This window comes from Wolffia australiana, chromosome 3 (assembly GCF_029677425.1).
Source record: "Wolffia australiana isolate 7733 chromosome 3, ASM2967742v1".
Classification (NCBI taxonomy): Eukaryota; Viridiplantae; Streptophyta; class Magnoliopsida; order Alismatales; family Araceae; genus Wolffia; species Wolffia australiana.
Window position 1 is genome coordinate 23,414,270 of NC_135837.1, and position 23,737 is coordinate 23,438,006.

Here is a 23,737-nt window from a genome sequence, read left to right on the forward strand (position 1 = left end):
TAGTTATAGAGACCAATATCGGATCCTCCAAAAAATCGGATCCGTACCCGTATAATTAAGTAAGAGTTTATTGGGCTACTGGGCCATGCCCAAAATGTAAAGAAGCGGATCGGGCTGCTAAGGGTCATCGTCGTAGGCCGCGGTGGACGGCGAGGATGGTAGGATCAAGACGGGCTTCCCTCTGAACCGGATATCAGAAAGAACGGACGGCGGAGATGGCGCGCGCAGGTTGGCGTTCCCCGTCAAGTCGACCCTCTGCAGTTTCCCTGAGAAATCCTGGCCGTTGGATCAAGTCGGCCAGTAGAATGCAATGGAGATGGAGAGGGAGGGAAGATGGGCCGGATCCGTACCCGGGAACCGATATAGGGCGTCGCCAATGACCCGAAGAGAATCCGCCGGCATGAAGTTAAACCCCGCGTTGACAGCGGCGAGCTCGGGGGCCGAAGGGAACAGCTTGGCCAAGAACTCTGCGGCCTTCATCCTGCCCCTGTTCTTGCTGCAGGAAAAGTCAACGTAAATGGGTCAAACTTGTCGAGTCAGTCAATGTTGACTTTTCCGTACCTGATGTTGACCCAGACGAGGTCAACGTGGTCCGGTAGACCCCGTTCAAGTTCTTGAAATCCAAGCGGACCCAAGCCCACGTCTTCGATGTTCAGCCTCCTAAGGCGAGAAGGCTCCAAGAATCTTGCCAAGGGTACGCCCACGCAGCTGAAAAATGACAATTTAATAAATAAATAAATTTAATCTAGAGAGTGATGGATCAAGTCCATGTAAGTTTTTTTGAAAAAAACTAACCTGCCAAGGTTATTATCAGCGAGAGATAAGGAATGGAGAGGCATCCTCAGGCTCTGGATGCTGTCAAGGAACTGAACGACAGCTGAGCTGGAGAGGCCGCAGTTCTCTAGTCTGATATCCGACAGAGGATCCGGGCCGTCGATCGACTTCAGGAAATATGGGATGAGGCTCCTAATGTAGCAAGAATTCAAGTGAAATCATGAGCCAAGCCTGAGTTAAATGATATGGACATCTTTTATGGTTATCATCAGTAATTTACGTTGATATTTAAATATCAGCTCTCTCAGATTGCCCGCATATCACAATTAAAGTGATTCTTCAAGGTTTAGGGTGAAGGCATTTTCATAGGTGTGTGGGGATAAATGTGTATAGAAACTAGGTCAACTTACAAATTCTGCCATGGGTAGATTTGTATTTTGACACAATCAAGTTATACCCTCGAGTGGACCCGTCCTTCGTGAGAAAAAAGTTTTCCATTATGAGCGCCCAGAAGATCCACTACCATCAGACCTAAACCCCAACCTTCTAAACACTAAACCCTGAGACACATGCATAGGATGAGAGAGAGAGAGAGGACCTTAAACCAGCATCAGTGAGCGGATTGTCACTTATATCCAACTGCTTAAGGCGAGGCATTCGAAGTAGAGCAAACTTAAGATCTTCTGCATCATCCTCCCCCAAGTTATTTCCCCTGAGGGTTAAATTGGATGAATCAGGAACAAGACCATATTGCCCCAGTTAGAAGTAATTCGAGTACCATTGGCAAAATTAGAAATATCTGACTAATTACAAGTACCTGAGGTTCAGAACTGATAGAGATGTCAGGCCTCCAACAGAATCTGAAGATAGTGTGGAAGGGGTGAATGTGTTGGATTCCCTTGGTATTTTGGAGAGCCATCCAGCAAGCTGTAAGCTTAAGTAAATAGATGACACTCTCAAGATAATTGTCACAATTACAATGAGAAATAATGAAAGAAAAGATCCAACTTACGTTATCATCCGAGATGTCCAAACTGGTCAGAAGAGAGGAAGATATGTGCAGTGCATCAAAAACCAAATTTGCTATTCTTGGCCCCATGCCGACATCACACAATTTCACCGCCCGCAATGACCTTATTTCGTTAAGAACATTAATTTAGCGATAAAATGAAAAATGGAAAAATAAAATTTTGATTTTCATCTAATATTACATAAAATGTCAGCTTAGTACAGGAGTAGTATTTTCATCATTCAATTCAGTCTGTCCTCGAGGTCAACAGCAAACAAAAACTCTGCCTCAAAAAAGTTCACCAGAGATTGAAAATCACCAAGAATTCCCCAGTAGCATGCTTTTATTTGCTCAATTTAGAACTGATCCACGAGACTAGTCATTTGATGCATTATATTTATTATTTATTATTTCAGTTATTAATTCTTCCGGGATAAATCAAAGGATTGTATCTGCATTACAACAAATCAAGTTACATTTTGACAGGAGTCTGTCACGGTATGTTGGATTACTTATATAAGAAAGAAGAAAATAGGCAGCCTGATAGAAAAGAACATGGAAGAATCTGCACGTGGGACCCCACGCGGGGAGTCCAACAAGTCCACAACCCAGACAGCATCAGTGGAGGGAGGAAGGACTTCTTATTCTATATAAAGAAGCCCCACAGAAAGAGAGAGGGCATCAGACATTTGGCTGGTCTTGTGGAGCAGGAGGCTGCATTCGGCTGAAGAGCTTGAGAAGACGCTACAGATTCGGGATATTCCCTTTCTGTCTAGATATCAGTACTGCCACAACTTGTCCTTGAGAATATTTCTCTTTCAAGAACTCCTTTTGTTGATTTGGTTGGGATAGTAGCAGATTTGAACCAAGATGCGGTGAAGATGTGGTGAGGCAGAGACGATCACAAGGATGGGGATCGTAGAGGGAGAGAGGGAGGACAGACCTAGACGTGGAGAGGGGAGACAAGGGTACTTCTTTCTTCTTCTACTTGGCTGCCCTCCTAAAGGGAGGGCATCCCTATTTAAAGGAAATACAGCAATCACTAAATGACTGAAATGCCCCTGTGGGCTAACATGACTAAACTACTGTTAAGATACCTTGGAACCATATCATTGGTATCACAGCCTTGGTCTTGGCCACCATGACTCTCAAGGCACTAGAATCAAGAATTGAAGAAATGGAGCCGGATATTGTGGATATGAAGAAGGAACAAAAGGTGTTACGAGATGAGATGAGGAAATCGAACAAAGAATTACAGAAATCTGGGAATGAAAATAGGGATATATTGATTCAGATGATGAAGAATATTACTATGAGATTGGATTCCCAAGGTGCTGCAAGATTTCACCCGGATGAGCGGACAAAAGGGAAAGGAAAAGAATGGGATATTAACCAGCAAGGGACAAGGACGGAAGATGTAAGCAAAGAAGGGTCAACGTCAACCGCCGTTGCGCCTACTCACATTATCGTCAGCAAGATAGAAGCTCCTACATTCAGAGGCGAGGATGTTGAAGGATGGCTATGCAGCATGGAGAAGTACTTCAGAGTCCACAAAATTGAGGAAAATGATAGATTAGATAAAGTGATGTCGTGTTTAGAAGGAGCAGCGCTCCAATGGTACATTTGGACAGAAGACCGATACACTTTTATTGATTGGTCAGATTTCAAGTTACGTATTGGTAAATGTTTTGATGATACATTATCAGACAATATCATGCATCAATTTATGGATATCAAACAGATTCGCACTGTCAAGGAGTAAAGAGAAGAATTTGAGAGACTATAAGTATATTTACCCCCCATTCCAGAGTATATAGCAGAAGAGACCTTCACAAAAGGTCTGAAACCAGAAATTTTTGCTGAAATAAAAAGGGAAAAACCAAAGGGTTTAAGGAACATTATGGATGCTGCTTTGGAAGCTGAGAAATGGTTAGAAACTATATGGCAGGCATATGATGAATCCCGACATAATCAGTTTCATCCTTACCAGATCACCAAGAAGTCCAACTGGCAAACTAATAAGGCCATCGTCACACCTGATGAGGGAGGTTTCAAACATAGTCGTGGGCTCAAGAACCAAGTCAAACCAGGGCAGAGTTCACACCAAACAACGCAAGATGAAGTTGTCAAAAAACAGAAGAGATTATTACTGACTAAAGATGAATATCTTAAAAGGAAGGAGCTAGGGTTATGCTACCATTGTAACGATAAATTTGGTCCAGGCCATAGGTGCAAGAAATCATTGCAGATCCTGATTATACCAGAGGAAGATTCAGAAGTTAATGAAACTGGCAATGAAGAGGAAGATTGGTCAGAAGGCGAGGAGCAGCCAGTGGAGGGAAACTTATTAACTGCTCACGTATCTCTTCATTCTATTCTGAGTCAAATTAGCCCCAATTCTATGAAATTGAAAGGCGAAGTACAAGGAAAAGAAGCCACGATTTTACTGGACAGCGGAGCTTCCCATAACTTCCATCTGTTCGAAGTTGAGTGATGAACTCAAATTCAAAACTGATGACTCGTCCCTATTTGAAGTGATTTTGGGTAACGGACAAGCAACAAAAGGACAGAGCATGTGTTTGGGGGTACAATTCTCCGTGCAAGGGGTGATAATGAGAACTAACTTCTTACCTTTGCAGTTGGGAAGTAGTGACCTGATTTTGGGAATGGCATGGCTCACGTCATTGGGATGGACTCATATACATTGGGAAAAACTTATAATCAAGTTTAAGACCGACAACCAAGTAATATCACTGAAAGGGGATCAAGAGCTATCTAGAGGGAGCCTAGATCCAAAATCGGCCAAAAAGTCACTGAAACAAAAGCAAGTAATGATGATGGAATTATATAGATTGGAAGGGATGACCATTCAAAGCTCCAACGAAGACAACAAAGAATTGGAAGCCAGCTTGAAGTCTACTTATCCCTCGGTGTTTGAGACCCTGTCTGCCCTTCCTCCACCCCGTGAGATTGATCACTCTATCCATTTATTACCGAACTCACAACCTGTAAACCTCCGACCTTACAGATACTCATACATCCAGAAAGATGAAATCGAGAAGCTACTTCAAGAGTTACTAGAGTCAGAATTCATACAACCGTCTCACAGCCCTTTTGCAAGCCTAGTATTGTTGGTGAAAAAGAAAGATTCAGGATGGCGTTTCTGTGTTGACTACCGAGCCTTGAATAAAATCACAGTCCCAAACCGATATCCTATTCCAGTCGTAGAAGAATTGCTTGATGAGTTGCATGGCTCCAAGATTTTTTCCAAATTGGATTTGAAATCAGGTTATCACCAGATCCAGATGAAAGAAGAAGATATTGCTAAAACTGCATTCAAAACTCATGAAGGTCACTTCGAGTTCAGAGTCATGCCATTTGGGTTAATGAATGAGCCTGCTACTTTTCAATCACTGATGAATCACATTTTCCGACCTTATATGAGATGATTTCTACTAGTCTTCTTTGATGACATTTTGGTTTATAGCAAAACGGTGGAAGATATTCGCGACCACTTGCATGAGGTTTTCAAATATTGACTTCAAACTCATTGCACATTAATCCTAAGAACTGCCGATTTGTGTGCTCCCAATTGGAGTTCCTAGGCCACGGGGTCTCTCATGAAGGAGTCATGGCAGATACACTAAAGGTAGAGGCTATGCGCAGCTGGCCAGTGCCCAAAAGTCTAAAAGAACTAAGGGGATTTTTGGGACTGACAGGTTACTACAGAAGTTTTGTTAGAAATTATGCACTTCTTGCAGCCCCTTTAACAGTTCTACTTAAAAAAGATGCATTCCTCTGGTCAGATCTTGCACAAAGGGCATTTGAGAATTTGAAGGAAGTCATGAGTACGACACCAGTGTTGGCTTTGCCAGACTTTAATTCTAGATTCGTTATTGAGACAGATGCATCGGGAGTCGGAATTGGAGCAGTCTTCATGCAAAATGGCCGACTAATTGCATTTTTCAGTCAAGCTTTGCCCAGGAGGAGTCAAGTGAAATCAGTCTATGAATGAGAATTGATGGCTATTGTAATGGCAGTTCAGAAGTGGAAACATTATCCCATACACCTACCTTTTATTATCAAAACAGACCAATACAGCCTCAAATTTTTACTTGGCCAAAAGCAAGTCCAGGAACCTTACAACAAATGGGCCTACAAGATGTTGGGTTTTAATTTTGAAATTGAATATAAACCGGGAAAGCATAACCAAGTAGCTGATGCTTTATCTTGGTCATCCTTATTTGGAATTTTGTCCAGCATGTCTACATCCCAGATTTGATTTTTGGATCATCAGGTTATTCAGGACGAAATAAGATCTGATTCCAGCTTGAATAAAATTCAAGAGGAATTAGCATTTAAAGCTGATTCTCATCCAAATTTTTCCCTCACACATGGTCGTTTATTCTATAAAGACCGTTTGGTACTGGCAGCTAAATCTTCACTTATACCTCACATCATGAGAGAATACCATGATTCAGTCATGGGTGGACACGGGGTTCTTACGGACTTACAACCGAATCATTAAAGATCTATATTGGCCAGGCATGAAGAAAGAAGTGAAAGAATACATAGACCAATGCCACATTTGTCAAACACACAAGATTTCAAGTCTCTCGCCTGCATGATTGCTGCAACCTTTACCAATTCCAGAGAAAATTTGGGACGATATTTCGATGGATTTCATTGAGGGCCTTCCTCAGTCACAAGGCTTCAATTGTATTATGGTGGTAGTTGACCGACTCAGTAAATACAGCCATTTTATTCCTCTGAAACATCCTTTTTCTTTGTCAGTAGTTGCAGACAAATTTGTCAAAGTAATAGTCCGCCTCCATGGCATTCCCACTTCCATTGTTTCAGACAGGGACAAAGTATTTACAACTACTTTTTGGAAAAAATTATTCAACCTCCAGTGTACTAGTTTACAGATGAGTTCCTCTTATCACCCACAAACTGATGGTCAGACAGGTGGTGAATCGATGCCTAGAAGGGTACTTACGATTGATGAAGGACCATCCAGCTGATCGCGTCCAGACTCAGATGATGGAGGACCATCCAGCTGATCGCGTCCAGACTCGTCGCCAGCCCCTACGCGGAGCCCGAGCTGACGTGAAGAACTAACACTTCCACTATCAGGCTTGAAGCAACATTGGCATCGTCTTGGAGCATCTCGAGTCGTCTTTGTGTTCTTTTTCTTTTCATTATCCTTGGATTATCGGAGGCCCTCCTGCGTGAGTACCGGCCTCCTGCATGTGTTTTCATTTTTCACTATGATTTAGCTATCATCTTTAGGGGAAGGAAATCCATATTGGGCTTCTTCTCCCCCTAAAGATCCCTTTTAAGGGGAAGCCCAATAGGCTTTCCGCTTAAAAGGGGGCCCAATTGGGCCTCCCACAACCACCACTTCCTCTCTGTAAGAAGGAGGAAGGGTAGACGTGGGAGAAGGTGCATGGTGTTTTGAACAATTCAGATCTGAAGTTTTCATTGACAGTTATCTTTGTTCTTGTTGAAGGAGAAAAAGTTTTCTCATGTTACGGTAATTCTGATCCCGTTGATCTCTTCTTCTTGAGAGCTTTTTTCGTCAACGTTCACTCCATCTTGAGAATTTGCTAGATGGCCGTTGGAGACCCCAATTTCTAGTCTTTATTTTCACCCTGGGGGAAAGATCAGTCGGCGCCCTCCATCTTCCGTATTGGATTGATCACAATCGAACTCGTCGTCACTGAAGATCCAGAAACACTGGTGTTGATGATCTGTCCCACAGCATTCGGCATTTGTTGATTACTTCTGTCCCACAGCATTCCGTCGTCCTTGAATCTGCTTCCCGAAGAATCATCATAGGAGTCATTTTTGTATTGAAATCCAGATCCCATTCAATCTTGTTGGCAGTTACCTTCTCCTTGTACATGGTGATTATTCTCTGAAGAAGAAGTCCCGTTTTGCATTCAAGAAAAGGCATCAAAGAGAGGGAAAAAGATCAGATTCTCAACCAGGACGAGAAGAGGCACACTATCAACTGCAATCACCTCCATTACCAGCAATCGGACAATCGATTGATCTGGGTATCATCGAATGGAGAGAATCCCCTCCAGAAACTGAGCAAGCGGTGAATAAGCCATTTGCGCTGACCTGTATTTCTTCAGTCCAGAATAATCCCTCTCGATCAGTAGACGGTTCCTACCCCAGTAGCCCCGATTCATTCTTCTTCCCACTGATATTCTGGCCGCAGAGTGGTCCAAGGGAATTCTTCGGGTGACGACTTGCCCTCTGATTCTTCTTAACGGACCACGCGACCTGGGTCCTCTGCTGATAGTCAACACACGGAGGGAGTATCCATCTCTAGTCTACAACATTGGACAAACTGCCGGTTCAGCCACGTGGAACGGCGACTACTACAATCCCATCTGCTGCTGCATTCAGGACAACGCCTGCAGGTTACGTCCGCTCTCCATTCTATCTATAGTGTTATTTATCTTCTTGAGTACTGGTCTTTATTGCTCCGCTGCCGCGAATGAAATTTAAGCGTGAGTATAGGATTAGTGGTCAATTATTGTGTTAGATATTCTTATCATTGGCGGTACTTGATCAGTTCGCATCCGTCGGTGGTGTGGACGTTCCCAGTCTGAACGATCCCTACCTCTTCGAACTCATACTGAATACGCGGATCATTGGGAGCTTGTTTGTGACAAAACCCGTCATGTGTCATTCAATTGGATTGCGTCTCTCGTCATTCAACGACTCACGTACTTCTCATTATTATTTTCGCAAATCATATACATTACTCCACGTCATTAACATCTCTTTAGAGCATATCCACCAGATGTAGCACGAAGTGTAGATTCCGACCATCGTGTTACATCAACAATGCTTTACTTCTGAAACACCAAGTACTTGGTCAAGGTGCTTGCATTGGGCAGAATTTTCATACAACACATCATATCATTCTTCAATGAAGACTACTCCTTTTAATGTTGTATATGGCAGAGATCCTCCCAAATTGCTACAGTATGGTAGTCCTCCCTCGCCCATAGAAGCGGTGGAGAATTTTATATTGGAACGAGATCAGATGTTGAAGATGTTGCGACAAAGATTGGCAGGCGCACAGATAGTAATGAAAGAAAAGGCAGACAAACACCGTAGAGATGTGAATTTCAGTATTGGCGATAAGGTGTATCTGAGATTACGACCATACAGAATGAGATCTTTAGCCAAACGTGTGAATGAAAAATTGTCTCCCAAATTTTTTGGACCATTTGAAATTTTAAAGAAAGTGGGATCAGTAGCATACAAATTGAATCTTTCCGCCTCCTGCGGCTTACACCCAGTATTCCATGTCTCAGTTGTGTAAAACCCTCGGTCCTAAGGATCAAACAGTTATGTTAGCCCCTCTGTCACCACAGATGGAATGGCAATTAACCCCAGCTAAAGTGTTGAATGTCCAAGATTCTAAAGGTTTTGTGGAGGTATGTATCAAATGGGCAGGATTACCAATTGAAGATTCTTCTTGGGAGCCACTCGCTACAATCAGAGAAAGGTTTCCAGAATTCCACCTTGGGGACAAGGTGGTTGTGGATTGGGAGGGGGGTGGTAACATAAGATTGAGGCATCTGCACGTGGGACCACACCCTGGGTCTGCATGTGTGGAGTGAATCTAAACCAAGAAGGCAACCGCCCAGGGCAGTAACTAACTGCCTGGGCTAGGAGCATTGAGAACTTGCTCCTATACAAGGAAAACCCCTCTGAATGGGATGGGGATCGATCACTTGGAGAAAGAACCTAGAGATTGAAGGCGTTGCTGAGCTGAAGCTGCATTCGGCTGGGGAGCTCCAGAAGGCGCTACAGATCTGGGATCTTCCTCTATCTGAAGAATTGTATTGCTACACTACCATTGTGAGTCAATTCTATTGTTTCCAAGAATTCGTTTCCTGATTTAGTTAGAACCATATCAACTACCCCCTAAATAGGTTAAGGATCCTATGAAGGATCCTATCATTACTCCCTCCTTCAAAACCAGCTTGTCTTCAAAACCAGCTCTGATACCAATGATACGATCATGGATCTAGGCTCGTATCGGAGGGACGGTAGAGGACGAGGCGAGGTAGAAATTCCCGGGGTAGAGAGGTGAAACAGGAAGGATCGGAGAGGAGGCCGAGCAGAGGGGGTAGGGATCGGCCGAGGACGAGCTGCCTGAAGATGTGGTGAGGCAGAGACGATCACAAGGATGGGGATCGTAGAGGGAGAGAGGGAGGACAGACCTAGACATGGAGAGAGGAGACAAGAGTACTTCTTTCTTCTTCTACTTGGCTGCCCTCCTAAAGGGAGGGCATCCCTATTTAAAGGAAATACAGCAATCACTAAATGACTGAAATGCCCCTGTGGGCTAACATGACTAAACTACCCCCTAAATAGGTTGAGGATCCTATGAAGGATCCAATCACTATCAGAGGCTTCAATAACTAACGTAAGTTACTGCATAGGCATTGCATATTTCAAAAAAAATAAACAGAATTTGGGATGATTCGGAATAAGAGGAGCATATTGAAAAACATATCTGGATCAGTAGCTAACATATGCTCTGATAATAGCCCCAAAGTATGAAGTAAATAGTACCTTCCCGATGAGAGAAATTCAAGGAAACTTGAATATGCATCAGCCTGGTTAGCAGCGAAAACACTTGATGATGTGATGGACAAGCATTGAATACCATGTATGCGACCTCCACTAGGGTAAAGGGAAGAGAACAGTCCTTTAAAACCAATGGAAGAAAATCTACAATGGACAAGATTCAAGGATGATAAAACATCCTTGTTTTGTGAAAGAATCTTGCACATTTCATCCACCTGTTGAAAATAATGAAATATCTTAGAAATCATAATCCCTCCCTAAAGTTTCTTACAGAAGAAGAATAGAATGACTAAATCATAGTTATACATGATTGTTTTAGAAAAAAGATTTCCCTAACTGTTAGCACTGAAATAAAATTTTAATGAATCTATGGGACATACATGGGCTTCAGATTTGATATTCCTAATGATGACATCTTGCAGCTGACAGGACTTGAGCATTTCCTGGCCATGATTAAAAACATTTCATTAATAAGTTTAATAACTCAGATGTGTACTTCATAATGACATTATAATAAAACATCGGACATGGTCAAGATTTTTCTGTGCAAGCTCAATGTTCAAAATAAAAAATTAGAAAATTAAAGCTCAATGTTACGAGTTGATAGGTTATTTCCTAGAACCTATCATAGAAAGAAGGCACAAAATGCCAGGCTGCCAATAGGTTGTGCACACAATGCGGCCCACGCAGCGAGCCTATAAATACAACTAGAGGCAGAGGACTATGCATTACAATATTTTCAAGAAGTGGTGGTCCCATTTGGGACAGGTTGGGCATGACCAAGACTGACCGTGGAGAAATCCACGATCAGAGGTATAAGGCGAGGGCCACTTCAGGCTGCTCCCATAACGTCTTCTGTTGTTCTTTCTCTATATTCCATCCCTCCCAACTGTGATTGTCAGAACTCTATTTTGGTGATATAATTCTGCTCTTCCTATTCCATATTGCTGAGATTTGCATCTACAGATCAGCATTGGTAGATTAGACCTACCAGAAGTCAAGACTTCCTTTTCCATTTTGTAACCCTGTTTTCTGTACTCCTCTCCTTACTGTTTCAATAATCCAGTATTTGACTGTTACTTGTAATTTTGGGTTCGGGCCTTAAACGACATGAAAATGTAATTTAAATAGGCCGGTGGCACCCAAAAGAAATAACAGGTGTTTTTATCCATTTTTCAACTCTCAACTAAATCTTTTCTTCTTCTCTGAAATTTCTCTCTCTGAGGCTGCGATCAAGTAGGCATCTATTGCTAGGTCTTCTACAAACTTGCCGTGCCTGGGAGAAAAAAGCTTGCCACATCTCTATTTCCTACATACAAGAGCTTGCTGCATCTCTATTTCCTACAACCAAGGTGATATTTCTTGACGGGATCTGCAAGGCTAAGAGATGGATTATAAGTTCTCCTATGTTGCAACTCAGCGTTTATCTCATTCATGAGCTATTGTCGCTTAGATACCAGATGATGCCCTGTTGTAGACTATATCTGTGTCAATTGAGTTAACTGACTGAATAATGTCATATGATTGAGAAAATCAAACAAAATCCTTTCCAGAATCTCAGCACGGGGAATACAAGATTACACGGAGGGCTGAAAGGAAGCAACAAACAGAAGAGATGTGGGGAGCTGAGATTGAATCAGTGCCGCTACTCCTGGAATTCACAAGGATCTCGTACTCTCCCTTCTTGACCGCAGTCAAATCTTCTTTATCCAAACAGATGGACATTGTTAGGACTCCATTACGAGTCTACCAGAGGAAGCCTGGCGGGCCACATCTGGGCCTGCGACTTGCAACAGAGCCCATTAGGGCGGAGATCACGGGAGCAATACCCACCTTAATAGGAGGGACCGAGGAGGAAAAGGATACGAAAGAATCGGTACTCTTTCCTTTCCCCTTCTCCTGATCTTCCCCTCGGTGCCCTAACCATTCTCTTCATTTCCTTGTTTCCCTCCCCTTCCGGGCATCTTAGCGGCCAGCAGACTAGCTACGCAGAAGACAGGCTCTCTGAACCACCGGCTTCACTCCCTCCTCCCTTCCCTGAACATCTCCTTCTCTCCTCTTTTTTTCTGAACCTTATTGGTGGCAACGCACTATTTCTAGTTGAAATTATCCCTGAAATCTCTACTCCTACTAAAGAGGGGAAACGGGGTCTTAACAGTCCTTCGACTGGAATGGTGCACCTGAGTTTTCAGGTGCAACCCCTGCTCCACATGATGAATGATGACGTCGTGATTGTATGTGATACATCATTTTCAAGAACATACCTCAGACGCACCACAAAAGAAATCGGTAAGTCAGGTCGCACGTGGGGCACTCTCTTGTACGTATGACGAAGTCTAAAAATTAAGGGAAGCGGGAAGGAAGACAACATCTTGCTTCAAGAAATCAGTTTGCACTTCTGGCAGCTGTGGCTGAGGCTGGAGTGCAAGAGGCACCTGCAGGCAGAGAGGAGGAGGTACCCTTCATCTCAATCTGTACCTTCCCGTTTCTCTTCTACATTCTTCTCTCTCTGTCCTGTCTGGTTTACCAATTCTGATCTGAACTCTATTCTGAAGAACATTAGAATTCCAGATTTACGTTTCTTGATCTTGATTGAATTACTACATCGGGAACACTCTACAGAGAAGGTTATTGCATAAATTCTCTATTAGATACCACAGCGGTATCAGTATGAAAGGTCCATGATTGGGCCCTATCATTGCTTCAGTGCCCACAGACCAGTTGGTCCCCAAGTTGGAAATCATGGGAACTGCTTTCAATGACTTCATGATCCTCTCAAGTGGCTTCAAAGTTAGGCAGATTCTTTCACTTCAGGAGCAGTTGTAGACTATCCATCCCATGTGAAACGAAAAGAAAAATGGCTTCCGGGTACACATAGCCTGATTGGGATCACATTTAGCATGAAGCCTCCTGTATTGTCATTTACTCCTTATTAATTGTTCCACTGTTTGAGATGTGGGTTAAGAAAATGGCCTAAATTTCTGATCTGTTTGAAGCTCATAAATGTGGTCACCCAAAAGGATTTGAGGGGTGAATTGGTTGGAATTTGAGTAGAACCAGTCAAGTTACTTGAGCCATTGGACATCCAATATCAAGTTGAAATTTCAGAGATAATGGAAGGCAATCCAGCTCTAATGAGCCCTTGTGTGTATAAAGATGTTTAAGCATACTATCCCCTACGATCTCGTATCTGTCTGCTAGCATCCCATCAAATTGTGGACCTTCTATCACTGGTATTGACAATGCCATTAAATATGCAGATTCATAAAATTATGAGTTGCTCCTCTATCTATCAATATCATGGCCTGGAATCCATGTATGATACCACACATTTTTAAAACTTCTGTGTGCATGGAATTGAGTCAATCTAAGGTTAACTTGAGCTAAGAATAGTGGCCCTTCAGTGATGAGCTCATACTCAGTTTGCATTGGGTCATCAATATCTTTGGGTGAGTCATGAGCTTCATCACTTTCTAGAATTAGAATCAGATTTAGGCTCTTCCTGCATTGATATCCTCGTGTGAATTGATAGTTACTGAAGGAAGAAGAGAAGGATGATGGGTACTTAAGTCAGGGAGAGCACAGTCATCCACAATAAATATGCAGCTTCACTTGTTAGGGCATAGCAGCCCAGGGAGGAGAAAAAAGGAAAGATACCAAAAAAAAAAATTTATTGCTTGAGAAAACCGTCTGCACTCATACAAGATGATCTCGGATCCACTAGCCATTGGATACTGTATCTGAGAGTCATAAGTTCCAACTGTCAAATGCCGCCAAGATGAAAATGCAGATACAAAGATTTTGTGTACACTGACAAAACAGCAGAAAACATAAAAAAACTTTCTTCCGCCAACGGTTACAATAATAACAGAGAACTTTATCTTTCTCAGCAGAAACTCCACATCCATAATTGTTAATTTCCAGTGTCTTGCATTTCTATCGTCATTATGATGAACTACTGACTGAGTTATAGTAGAGGAACTGGAAGCCCTTCATATATGAGTATTTAATCGTTGAATATTAGGTACCTACTAATAAGGTATGGCTGCGATGTGAGGACACAGTTCTTAGACATCTGAGTAGGCAAGTATGCACATGGGGGGGGATTTTTCCAAGCTCTGTATAAGATGCCCAAATGTGACTCACCTCTAACAGAAGAATCCATCAGATTCTTTGGGCCATATGGTCTATTTTTAAAAACTTCAGTTTGAATATCTGGTGATAAACCTCGGAGAAATGCACTTTCCTTAATCTCAGGAAAGACAAGAAGGAGCTGTGAAAAAATTGCTTCAAATTCAGTACAGTATTCTTAAAACAGATTTTGTTGCTTGATCTCCAAGAGACTCTGCTGTAAGGAATGAGTTGACATACCATACAGTTTTATCAATTGAATCTTAAAATCCAACCAAGTAGTCACACCAAACTCCACTTCAGCATAAAGGAACCCTGTCAAGGTAGGCTCTTCTGAATTGAGTGCAATGAGGTGCAATTTGTCCTTATCCAGTAGACAACGTAGTCCAAAGAAATGCTCCATTATTTTTTGCCAAGATTCAGGTTCATAACCACTAAAATAGGAAGATCTCCTCATTTAAACCCAGAATCGTAATCAGACCGTGTGGAGGTTGAATAGACAACACTACTCACAGAATTCACAAGGGTCTCATGCTCTCCTGCCCCAACTGCAGTCAAATCTTTTTTATCCAAACAAAGGGTTGTTTGACCGATGTGATTCGGTATTATTTATAGGCCTCGGCAATCCAACATCTTCTAATGTGAGTCGCCACTTGTAACCCCTGCTCCATGTGATGAACAGTGGTGTCTATGATTTTCTGTATGATAAGCCCATGATTGAAACCTATCACCTGATAAGATCCTTTGTAACAGGATGATGCCTGACCCATTAGTCCCTCTTCATGGGCCCACCCATGGAACCTGAGACAATAAGGCTCGAGTCCCTAGAGGAAGGCTAAGCACAGATCATTTTGGTCTCCCTATCCCCATACATCTTGATCCCCTTCCTGCTCTAACTTTTCTAGCGGTTTTACTCATCTCCTCTGCCATCTTCCCCATTGCTTGTCTGAGGACAAGTCCTCTCTACCTGATTAGAAGGTGCTTGAACCCATTTAGCTGTCTCTCCCCAAAAAAAAATTGAAGATTCATCAGTGAAGAGAAAAAACTCAATAGATGCCCAAAATGGGGCCTGATGTTTAATAACAAGTGACATTTTGAGCTTTATAAAAATGAAGGATGAAAAAATAAGGGCATCAATGTTTATCTGCTTTGTAGTAATACAGGCTGACGTCTATACAGACCTCATGATAGTCATCAAAACAGACAAATTTGAAATTTCTTACACTTGTTCCTGCAACGAAAAGGACATTTTGTAGACGTAGACGTCTGTGTTGAAAACAACAAAATTAAGGTCAACATGAAAATTCAAGCATTATCCTAAGGATATTCATAAAAAATACATTAAAAAGACAAGATACATTGAAAACTCATTTTACTCAACTTTTATTCTATGGCTATTCAGAAATAATTACATTGACATAAACAGTACCATTCAATAAATATTCAGCGTAAAATGGTGCACTCAATGCTTAAGGTGAGCCCTACGCCTTCATGTGTTCATTGGATGACTTAGAGAATCGCCAAATTTAGATTTGAGCTTTGAAATGGGCAACTGAACGAAAAAATTCAGATATTTAGAAACTCCTAGACTAGCTGCTTATAATAAAAAAGGGAAAGAGATCAGACTGATGCGATGGCAGGTAGCCTGAAACTCCAACTTCTCAGTCAAAAATGATGCACATCTAGTCTTTCTGAAACATTTGTTGAATGCCACAAATCATGATTCGAAAGAATAATGATTTCATGATGACAGAATAAATCCCAAAACAGTTCCTGCTGGCAGATTACCACCACAAGATACAACAAAGACACTTGAAAAATATGAAAGTAGATCAATGTAATCAACTACCTTGCATAAATGCCGAAATGCTGACAATGATAGGATAACTTTGCACACACATTATGCTTATCCTTACAGCAACCAATTGAGTCCAGCAGTGCATCTGGAATGCATAAATGTATAAATAGGAAACTTTATATGTAGTTGAAGTTTCTGAAAGAAAAAGTTGACTGTCAACATTTTCATGAAAAAAAAACTTGTATGCAGACAACATCATCAGTAGAGGGATCAGATGAACCGCAAGATGTGCAAACTATGGTAATCTAAGGTCAAGAGATGAGTGCACTGAATGTGCGAGTGGTAGGGCCTGGCTAAGTTTGTATCCTGAAAAGGGGAGAGAGAGAGAAGACAAATGGGAGATTGATGGAGTGGGACTTGCCAAAGGGATGGGTTTCCGACTGGGTGGGTGTCATCAGCAGGACTATGATGAGGAGACTCAGTCGTGAAGGAACTGTTAACCCAAATTATCCATCGCTGCCCTGAAACAAAGAGGGCTACATTATTTAATGGGGACGCATACGAAATGAAATGACAAAATACCCTAAGGGACTTGGGGTTCTGTTAAAGACCTTCTTAGGACTTACCAAAGCAAACGACAAAAGAGGGCTGCCATGTCACATACCTGCCTGGAATACGAGCGACCAACAGAATGAGAACAACCAGGAGCAGAAGAGAATAAAGAGGAATCTCAGCAGAGGCAGAGGCGAGGCATTTTTCAGAATCAGTTAGACAGGAAATTCTCTCGAGGAGGAGGGAGCCGATCCAGCTCGTTCCACCACCGCCGCAAGGAGGGAGCCGATCCAGCTCATTCCACCATCACCGCAAGGAGGGAGCCGAGCTGGTCTCGCCTGCATCCATCTAGTTACGTATTTCAGTTCTTCCCAGTGTAGTCGAGGATCTTGGTTTCAACTCTTTTTGAAGAGTATTGTTTCTCATACACGCCGACCGAGTACGTACTCTATCAACTGTTTTGTCGGATTCTATAAACGCACAACTCTCCGCACGAGGATCCTACCAGGTTCATATCAATTATCTGATATGAACCTTGATCTAGGTTGAGGGGGTAGAGGGCGAGGCAAGGTAGAAGTTTCCGGGGTCAAAAAGTAGAAACGGGAATGATCAGGATGGTCGAACGGAGGAGGCAAGGATCTAACAGGGACAAGCCGCCTGAAGATGCAGTGAGGGTTTGACAATTGCAACGATGGGAATTGTTGGAGACTAGCAGATAACTGAAAAGCAGGGGTAGGGATCCCATTGGAGGGGAGCCAGCTGAAGATCCAGTGAGACAATCACAAGATAGGGGATCGCTGGACGGTCAAGGGGACAGGACCGAGACAGGGAGGATCAAGATAGTGAGCCACGAGGCTGATCTTACCTTAAGTCTTATCTGCCCTCTTAAAGGGAGGGCTGCACATATTTATAGAGAGAGCAATCTATCATAAACCTCAAATTACTAAAGTGCCCCTAATGGGCTAAAATGCCAAAGATACCCTTGGGGGTATAGGACCATATCATAATCCTCCATCACCTCTGGCTTGACTTCCCTCAACTAACGCTTTTTAATTTGACGATGCTTCTATGGTGGTGGCATCCCTGTGGGTGAATTTGTCACTGTGGTTCACCACAGTTACAACATGAAGGGTTTTACAGCAAACCGTATCCTGGGGTAAAACTTTCACAGAACTCTGATACCATCAAGTATCAAGAAGGATTTATGCAATTTTTTTTGGCAATATCACCAAAAAGAAATTCAAACAAAAGCTAAGAGGGTTCTTTAGAATTTCAAATGGCCAGGGCTTGATTTCCGTACAGATTAGAAAAGACTTCAAACAAGAAATGGAGCTCGCCGAAAGAGATATAGAGATAACTGCTGAAAAGAATCCGATGTTTCTTCTCCCCTCTGGTCACAGGCCTCTCTAGAGCTCAGGCCCTCAGGTGTAGCTGCCAAGTCAGGTAGCGACTTCTTGAAAAGGTCTTGGATCACTTATTTCTCCTACTCCATTGTATTCATAGCATTTCTGTCCGAGTGTGCCACCTTTTCTGCTTGTGTCTCTGGTTCCCATGCTCTCTTCTGAATTTGTCTTTGGTACATTCTTGAAAAAAATGCATCACACTCATAGCAGAGCCTGTGTCATTGCAACCCTGTTGTCATAGAAGACAATTCATCCTGGGTTAGTGAGGTTCCCATACTTATTGCCATCTGATTACAGAGCAGAGGTAGTCTGGCTCATCGCCGAGCCTGTGTCATCTCGCTTGTCCAGTGAGCTGTCAATCATGTTCGGAATTGCCTCCGATGCCAGGGCACAGTCAATGAGACATCTGCAGATTGAAGGTCTCACCGACTGATTTTGGCAAGTTGTTGAGGCCGCATGGCAGTGTTTAGGGCATTCATCTCCAGCTCCTCGGAAATGCCCTGAAGATACCCCACAAGCTCTAAAAATGTAGAGACTATTTTGTCCCCAGCACCCATCAGTTTCAGCTAGTTTTCCATACACTTCTTTTGGGTGAAGAACACAACAATGATATAACTGGCACTCAAAGCCATCCCAAATCTGGAAGCCTGCACAATCATCCTTGAAACAGAACCAAGCTGATGGTTTGCCTTCCATGTAGGATGACACTATGCACAGATGCTCCTTGTGGCAGAGAGGGTATAATTTAAAATAGTGCTCCATGTGGCAGAACTACCCCTCTGGGTCACCAACCGAAAATGGTAGCATGTCCACAACAGGATATTTAGGGGCTGCCTGGTGAGCTCATGGTCGTCCCCATGAATCCCGGCCACGGGAGTAACAAGATGTGTAATCAGAGTTGCCTTCAGCATCGTACTAAAGGTTATTGTCAAGTGGAGGCATGGTGCCGCAATCGTGTCAGGTCATAACTGGTGGAAGACGAGTCAGTTGGGTTGGTGCACGTGGACTAGTGCTCCAGGCTGATGTCCCCATGATTTTGGCGAGGGAACCTAGTCATTCATATCCACGTCGGAGGGTGTGGATCATCGAGGTCCTTGTTATGATCCCCATGGAGATCTAACAAAATCAAGAAACGGGACGAGGGATAGAGAGGAGAATAGGAGAGATGGAAGAGGTAAGAGAGAAGAAGAGAGAGCGATAGGTGAACAAACTCTCAAGAACCTCCGAATTGGGAGTTCTTGCCCTCACCAAAGCCGAATACAGCTACTCGTGCCAAGAAACCACAGGGTAATCATTCATCAAAAGTCCCTCTAATGACCTTACAAGGGGGTATATATAACCCTACGATTTCAAGAATCGGTTATCTCATCAGGACTCTAACAATACTTCCCCCATCGGTGACAGCTTGTCCTCAAGCTGTTCAAGACGATCTCCTGGATCCATTATTGGACTGCCAGTTGACGTTGGAATGGGTCAAGCTGGATCCTAGATTGGGTTGATGGCTGCTTTGAAAACAGATGTGGTGATGACATTGTTTTCGGTAGAGGTGCATCCAATGGAGACGGCTGCAGCCATCATGTAGCGCAATGGTGGCAACAGCAGAAGAAGAGGGTTTGCGATGGTGACTTCTGCAGTAGATAGAGTGACTTGCAGCGCAAAGGCGGCTGACGGCGGTAGCATCTCAGCTGGATCATGACAGAAGAATGTTGGGTTGACTGTGGCCCTGGGTCATGGATGGTATTCTCCTGTAGGGCCTCAAGAGGTGGGCCCAATTTTGAGTGACCAGTGAGGGCCTTTCTTTGCTCTGGCCCAAAGTTTAGCACATGGGCCAATCGTGCAGCCCATTCTGGCAGATGGGTTTCACGAACCATAGTTTGCGACGGACAGTCATTGTTACAGGTGTATCGGTGGCAATGGCGGTAACAGCAGCCTGTTGTCATGATGGCGGTGGCGATTTGGCAACAGTGGCTTGGTAACTTGATTTCATTGGGGGAAGGGCGAGGACAACGGCTCTGTGATGGCATCGATGAGAGTGGACGGAGCAATGGGCAGGGCCTTGGCCTCTGCAGTACAAGGCTGAGCAGCGGTAGCAGCCTTGGTTGCATCTCGTTGAAGGCGGAGAAGGAGAAGTCTCCAGTTGCATTTTTGGAGGTGTTAGCGATGGCGACCACGGTGGACTCCGCGACTAGGGTTGCAGGTCCAGCCATTGTGTTTTGCTCAGTTGCTGGAGCTTTTGCCAAGGCAGTTACAGTTGCTTTTGTAGCAGGCAGGCCGACATTGGAGGTCACCACTGCTACGGTGGTTGAAGCGACAACAAATGTAGCTTCTACTGTGGCAGATCTGGGAGTGACGCCTGATGCAGCGTCTATAGAGGATGAAGCAGTGGCAGATAAAACATCAGTAACACCAGAGTCTATGGAAGTTGTGGCAGCGGCAAAGAAAACATCGGTGACGCCAGTTCTTGGAGTGGTGACGGCAGTTTTGGCATTGCCTAATGCGACTCCTGCAGATGATGCATTGGAGGCGGCAAATCTTGGAGCAACTGTTGGAATGTCGCCTAATGAAGCTTCTCCAGAGGATGTATCTGCGGCAGGAGATCTTGGAGTGGCCGTTGGAGCTTCGCCTGATGCGGCTTCTGCAGATGACGTGTTGGCGGCGTCGAATCTTGGAGCGTCGCCTGATGCAGCTTCTGCAGATGGCGTGTTTGCGGCGACAAATCTTGGAGCGTCGCCTGATGCAGCTTCTGCAGATGACGTGTTGGCGGCGGCAAATCTTGGAGCGTCGCCTGATGCAGCTTCTGTAGATGACGTGTTAACGTCGGCATATCTTGGATCAGCAGTGGATGGAACTGCCGATACGACAGAAACGGCAGCAATCGCTGCAATCTTCTTTTCCTTCTTGATTGGTTGAGGTTGACTGTAGATTTGCTTCAATTCCAACAACAACTGCCCTACATTTTGCAGACTTCGCCGGATGCTGGCATATGAATCCAACTCTATTGCCACAGGTTGCAAGAACTTCGGCTCTGATACCAATGTTATGATCCCCATGGAGATCTAACAAAATCAAGAAACGGGACGAGGGATAGAGAGGAGAATAGGAGAGATGGAAGAGGTAAGAGAAAAGAAGAGAGAGCGATAGGTGAACAAACTCTCAAGAACCTCCGAATTGGGAGTTCTTGCCCTCACGAAAGCCGAATACAGCTACTTGTGCCAAGAAACCACAGGGTAATCATTCATCAAAAGTCCCTCTAATGACCTTACAAGGGGGTATATATAACCCTACGATTTCAAGAATCAGTTATCTCATCAGGACTCTAACAGTCCTCAACTGGATAAGCCTGAAAAGGGTGGGCGACGATCGATTCCGCATGCATGTGAACATTCAGCCATGGAAAGTGGCTGTTTTTGCCCTGTTCATGCTGCAACAGGGGAGCCCCAAGCCCAGGGGGTTTCTGACCAGTGTCCCAGGGAGGTAGAGCTCGGGCTTGTGGGCAGGCGGAGTGGGCGGTTGGCCATGTACTGTGCAGCATTTCTAAAGTTTTTTGTCTTTTCAGCTACAGGAGACAGCTTAGTAATTTCCCTCTCAGGTTACTTCTCCCTCCCTCTTACCACTGACATCTCCTTCCCCTCTCACTCTCTCCCTCCCAATCAGTCCTACATGATCATCTTCTTTCTAACAACCAGTTAAGTTACATCTCGATAGGATTGCAACAAGGATCGGATCACCCACTCATAGAAATTCAATGCTTATCCACCTAATGAAAAGTTGAGATTTAAAATTTAGACAGTCTCAAGCGGGAAAAATAAATATCTGACTGTGGGATCTCAAAAACGGAAAGGAAAGAAACGGACAACATAGATTTCTTTTTTGAACGAAAGAGGACAACATAGATGATCAGAGAAACAAGGAATTAAACCAAAACATATGATGTGAGAAGCAAGAAAAAGGGAAAGGACAATAAAAAAATGACTAACTTGAAATTCCTATTTCTTTAATGCACCCATCAAAAGATGGAAGTAGCGCCTTCTCTGATGCTTCGTCCAGGCATCTGTATTTCGAACATGTTTCACAGCGATCCATCATTTACACGAAAACTATTGAAAAGGACGGGAGAATTCCCCATAAAAACCAATTTTGAAAAATTTTAAATGATGTTCTTACTCTTGCAAGTGTGATTCCCAGTATCTCTGATGCCAGTCAATTCTTTCTTTGTCTTCATGGCTTCCTACGAAGGCTGGCACCTCTATGAGCCTTATTCGCGGCATCTTCTGGTCATTCTCAGGCCATCGTACCTTAAATAAGGCCTCCCAAGTCCTACTTAGTTCATCGTACCTAAACAGGAAAAATACTGTTAAATTGTGTCCACTCCTCTCATTTTACACACTTCAAAGTAGCAAAACATATAGCTGCAAGAAACTATTCATTGACCTTCCACGTTTGTTCTCTTCAGTTGTTCCGATCGTGTCTGATCCATCCATATCGCCACAGCAACTGTCATTTCATCCGAGTATTGAAAAATAAGATTCGGCGAAAACAAGCAAAAAGCACCAGATATAAAGAAAATCCATCACGGCCGAAGGGTATGAACCATCAAGTCATTAGGGAATTGATCAAATTATCAAATGTTTCCCATTTCCGACTGGGTCGATGTGATGTCTGTTGATTCCAAGATGATGTGCTCCTATTTCAGGGCAAAGATTTGCCCGGAGAGATAGATTCATCGCCTATCTTTGTCATCCTCAGGCCGCATATCATGTTTTTTATCTTTCAGCAAAAAGATGGATTTCTGGAAGTTCGAGGCTTACAGCGCGGCCTGTAACTTTTCCATGGCGAGTGGCGAAAGATGCATCAGTAACGCGTCGAAAAGATCAGAAGGCAGATCAAAAACATCCTGCAGGTCATCAAACCCTGGAAAACACAGAAATTATCACCATGGAATGAAAAGAAAGGCGCATAAATAGATATGTGAGTTAATCGCACCACCATCTGTTCCTGATGCGGCCAGAGAAATCGCCTTCATACAAAGCGACGTCAGAGACGGTACGTCGCCCATGGAACTCGACTTCGGAGATCAAATGCAGAAATCTTCAGCTCGTCGACTCGAAGTTACGAAGATCAACACTGTAAGGAGCGCATGATCCACAACTTCCGTTTCTGCAACATCTGATTCTGAGAAAAAAATCGTTAAAACGAGGTTTTCCGCTCGATTCGTCAGAAGCAAGACAGAGGAAGACGAAGATTGCGAAATCAGCTCCTCTACGAAGAATGCCGAGCTGAGGAAAAGGAAAGAGGATGCGGCATTTGAGGATTGAACCTGGATTCCGCGCAACGACGGCGGCACGCAAGCTCAAATATTAATCTTTCAGAACACCGATCGCGCGAGCTCTGCACTCCTCTCTTTCCCTTTTACTGACGATTGACGAATTTTAAAGCCGAGATTAC

General features: G+C 43.5%; 1 protein-coding gene across 7 annotated transcripts; it reads right to left on the reverse strand.

Annotated features, from left to right (window-relative positions):
• LOC144701366 (RNI-like superfamily protein) lies at nt 1-23,737 on the reverse strand. 7 transcript variants are annotated; one of them, XM_078573170.1, is made up of 17 exons: nt 23,610-23,737; nt 23,276-23,464; nt 23,101-23,203; nt 22,724-22,786; nt 22,457-22,627; nt 22,270-22,343; nt 16,389-16,482; nt 15,763-15,805; nt 10,789-10,851; nt 10,394-10,623; nt 1,787-1,907; nt 1,592-1,701; nt 1,373-1,486; nt 796-966; nt 562-708; nt 351-496; nt 1-266 (listed from the first exon to the last, which is right to left on the reverse strand). In XM_078573170.1, exons 2-17 carry the CDS (start codon nt 23,346-23,348, stop codon nt 118-120), a joined length of 1,872 nt encoding a protein of 623 aa, XP_078429296.1. In that variant the 5' UTR covers nt 23,349-23,464; nt 23,610-23,737; the 3' UTR covers nt 1-117. The 7 variants fall into 7 exon arrangements, with proteins under 7 accessions (XP_078429296.1, XP_078429294.1, XP_078429298.1 ...); XM_078573168.1 differs by having other exon boundaries at nt 15,721-15,805; XM_078573172.1 differs by lacking the exon at nt 10,394-10,623 and adding an exon at nt 16,166-16,230.